This window comes from Buceros rhinoceros, unplaced genomic scaffold (genome assembly GCF_000710305.1).
Source record: "Buceros rhinoceros silvestris isolate BGI_N320 unplaced genomic scaffold, ASM71030v1 scaffold35702, whole genome shotgun sequence".
Taxonomy (NCBI): domain Eukaryota; kingdom Metazoa; phylum Chordata; class Aves; order Bucerotiformes; family Bucerotidae; genus Buceros; species Buceros rhinoceros.
This window is the reverse complement of record NW_010398913.1, coordinates 6,628-10,137: the sequence shown is the minus strand read 5'-3', so window position 1 is coordinate 10,137 and position 3,510 is coordinate 6,628. Positions and strand designations below refer to the sequence as shown.

The following is a 3,510-nucleotide window of genomic DNA, read 5'->3' as shown; positions in this document are numbered from 1 at the left end:
GCTCTTCCACCTCGGCCCCTCTCCGTATCCCTCTTGCAGAGCCGGTCGCTTCCCAGCAGGTCCCCCTCCGCCTGTCCGACGGCCCGCACCGCTGCGCTGGCAGGGTTGAGGTCTTCTATGAGAACCGCTGGGGGACAGTATGTGACGACCACTGGGACCTGCAGGATGCCGGCGTGGTGTGCCGGCAGCTGGACTGTGGCACGGCGCTGTCGGCCCGCAGGGCCGGGCATGTCAGGCCGGGGACCGGTCCCATCTGGATGGACGATGTCAACTGCACGGGGACAGAGGTCGCCTTGTCTCACTGCAGGACAAAAGGCTGGGGAAGGAACAACTGCAACCACGGGGAAGATGCCGGCGTGGTGTGCTCAGGTGATGCCCCTTATTTGGATGGTTGCCCCCCCCAGTTTGCCAGAAGCAGGTTGTAGAGGTGGCTCTTTGACGGCCACCAACTGATGGTCCAAAGGTTTGGAGCTCCAAAAGCTTGGAGCTCTGGTGGCCGATGGAGGTGCAGGCGCTCTTGGCAGATGCTGGAGCCACCGGCACCAGCATCGTCCCCACGGACATCGGCCCATGGGTGCACTGAGCTCCCTCAGTTGTCACTTCCACCTGCAAGCAGGCCATGGTGCCCCATGGACATCAGGAGAAAAAGGTTTCCTCCTTCTCCTGTCTCAGCGTCCTGTCCCTCCTCCACAGCTGGGACCACACGGCACCACCACTCCTCATCCTGAGGTGTCTGCGCATTGGTGCCCACTAGATGCAGCCAGTGGAGACTGTAGCGGAGAGCAGAATGGTCCCGCAGAATCGAGGGTCAGGGTGGGGGGTTCATGGTGCACCTCTCGTGCTCTGTAGGCTCATCCAACCACTCAACGGCCACCCAAGCCAGCCCGCTAGAGGTCCGCCTGGTAAATGGCCCGAACCGCTGCTCCGGAAGGGTGGAGGTGATGCACGACCACCAGTGGGGGACCGTGTGCGACGACGACTGGAGCTTCACTGACGCCACCGTGGTCTGCCGGCAGCTGGACTGCGGGATGGCGGCCTCGGCCTACGGCGGGGCTCGCTTTGGCCAAGGATCAGGCCCCATTTGGCTGGACAATGTTGAGTGCGCCGGGACCGAGGCTGCGCTGTCCGAATGCCAGGCCAGACCTTGGGGGGTCAACAACTGCCACCACGGAGAGGACGCCGGCGTCACGTGCACAGGTAACGTCCTGCTTGGGGTGCAGGAGAAGCTCAGCAGAAGACGCTCTGCCTAGGGGGTTTGTATTGGCCACGGGTGGAGCAGAAGACACCCGGGAGGGTGGGCAACCTTCTCCCTCGTCGCACCTCCACCACCACGCTCCGCTGGCACCCTGGGGCCGTGAAAGCAAAGAGCGCCAGGGCGCCCCTTTGGGTGCCCAATGCTCCTCCGAGGGTCCCAACCCACCACACTACGGGGAACAGCAGCCCCCAGGCTCGGCAGAGGCTCTGGGGGGAACCCTGAAGTCCTTCTGAAGGAGGGGTGGTGGCAATGGGGGCCGGCAGGAAGTGTCTCTCTTTGGGGGGACCGCTGCAAGGTTCATGGATGGGAGGACCAAGGGAAGTCTCGCAGCTCCTTGTGGTTCGCTCATGCTCCCGTTGAACATCCTCGGGCTCTGGGATGGTATGGCGGAATTCGCCCACACCCAAGATGTTTGGCCCCAAACTTTAGGTGTTCCTCAGTAGTGGACACGGGAACCTCCCTGTGGAGAACGCAGAGCATCCTCTGGTGGGGTCTCACCGTGGTGGCAAGATGAGGCACCTTGGAGGGATCACAGAACCTCCTGGAGGGACCCAGCAGGTCCCCGCTGACGCCCCCCGTCCCTCAGCACCACCTCAACCTGGCTGGGAAACCCCTCCAGGGATGGGGACACCACCACTGCCCTGGGCAGCCTGAGACAGGCCACGACAACCCCAATGGGACAAAAATGGCTCCACAGGGACAACCTCAACCTCCCCTGGGGCAACTGGAGGCCGGTTCCTCTGTTCTTGGGGAGGAGAGACTGACCCCGCCTCGCTCCACCCTCCTGGCAGGGAGTTGTCAGAGCCAGAAGGTCTCCCTGGAGCCTCCTTTGCTCCAGGCTCAACCCCCCCAGGTCTCTCAGCTGCTCCCATAGTCCCCATTGACCCCAGGACCCTCCAGGCCCCAGCCTCTGGAGCTGTGACCCTGCTTTATCCACCTCCCAAGGAGAAGCCCATCCCAAAGCCAAGCCCGGTTGGTGGAGCAGGGGCTCGATGCATTGTGAAGCCCAGCTGGAGCCACGGGTGACAGTCAGCCATGAACGTGCCCCTTGGTCCCTCCCCCAGGCACGGATGACTCGGGGCAGCGCCCGCTGCGGCTGATGAACGGCTCCAACAGCTGCCTGGGGAGAGTCGAGGTCTTCCACGACCACAAGTGGGGGACCATCTGCGACGACACCTGGGACCTCCAGGATGCTGCCGTGGTGTGCCGGCAGCTGGGCTGCGGGACAGCGCTGTCAGCGCCGGGCTCGGCTCATTTTGGGGCGGGCTCGGACCCCATCTGGCTAGACGACGTTCACTGCGCGGGGACTGAGTCCACTCTGGCCGAGTGTGAGCTGAGCAACTGGGGGGAGCACAACTGCGGCCACAGCGAGGACGCCAGCGTGGTGTGCTCAGGTGACGTGGGGCCGCCGCGACCAGGGAGGGTGAACCAGGACGGTTGGTATCCGTCCAAGGCAGGGTGTCCATCCATGGTGGAGCTGCTCTTCCACTGCAGGGCTGTGCTGGGGTCTCTCCTCTCTGCCCACCCTCCTCCATCCATGGTGTGGGAGCAGAGGGCATCATCGACTTGCTTGGGATTGAGGTCAAAAACACCATCCCGCCTCAGACGGGCGTTGTCCACCCACCTCACGTTGACCTCAGCTAGCCCACGTCCCTCTAGTTCAGTGCCACCAGGGAGGTGGGCGAAGGCCTCCCATGAGCCCCATCTCACAGACACCAGCCCTGCGGCGATGGGGGGGTCGACAGGCGCCCCATGGCTGGTGGTGGGTTCTGGTGCTTCACCTTGAGCCAGAAGTTCCATCACCATAAGGAGGTGATGGAGGGGCCACCTCAACACCCTCGCACTCTTCCTCGCAGGCACCAACCCCTTGCAGGTGCGGGTGCGGGACGGCCCCAGTCCCTGCACAGGAAGGTTGGAAGTGCTCTACAACGCGACCTGGCACGGGGTGTGTGGCAGCAGCTGGAGCTTGCTGGAAGCCGAGGTGGTCTGCAAGCAGCTGGACTGCGGGCCGGCCCAGTCGGCACCGGTCGGAGATCACGTTGGCCAAGGACAGACGGTGCTGGAGGGGCTGAGCTGCCGGGGCACTGAGTCACTACTCATGGAGTGCCAGACGAGCCCCCCCATCACCCGCTGTGGCCGTGTCGGGGCCAACTGGGGTGGAGACACGTGGTGGGGTAGATGTTCCTCTGTCCCTGCTGGTCTCGGCCTCCGTCCAGGCGAGCTGAAGAGTTGTGGTAGACCTGGGAGATGTTGGG

The 3,510-nt window shown here is 64.0% G+C and overlaps 1 protein-coding gene across 1 annotated transcript in view; it reads left to right on the top strand.

Moving 5' to 3' along the window:
* Positions 1-59: 59 nt before the first annotated feature.
* SSC5D (scavenger receptor cysteine rich family, 5 domains) overlaps positions 60-3,510 on the top strand; it is a gene marked incomplete at its 5' end in the record, with an annotated part of 4,654 nt that continues 1,203 nt past the window's right edge. Inside the window, 4 exons of the mRNA XM_010131288.1 lie at positions 60-390; positions 892-1,197; positions 2,320-2,649; positions 3,112-3,429. Coding sequence (XP_010129590.1) covers positions 60-390; positions 892-1,197; positions 2,320-2,649; positions 3,112-3,429 — 1,285 coding nt within the window. The remainder of the gene's footprint in view (positions 391-891; positions 1,198-2,319; positions 2,650-3,111; positions 3,430-3,510) is intronic.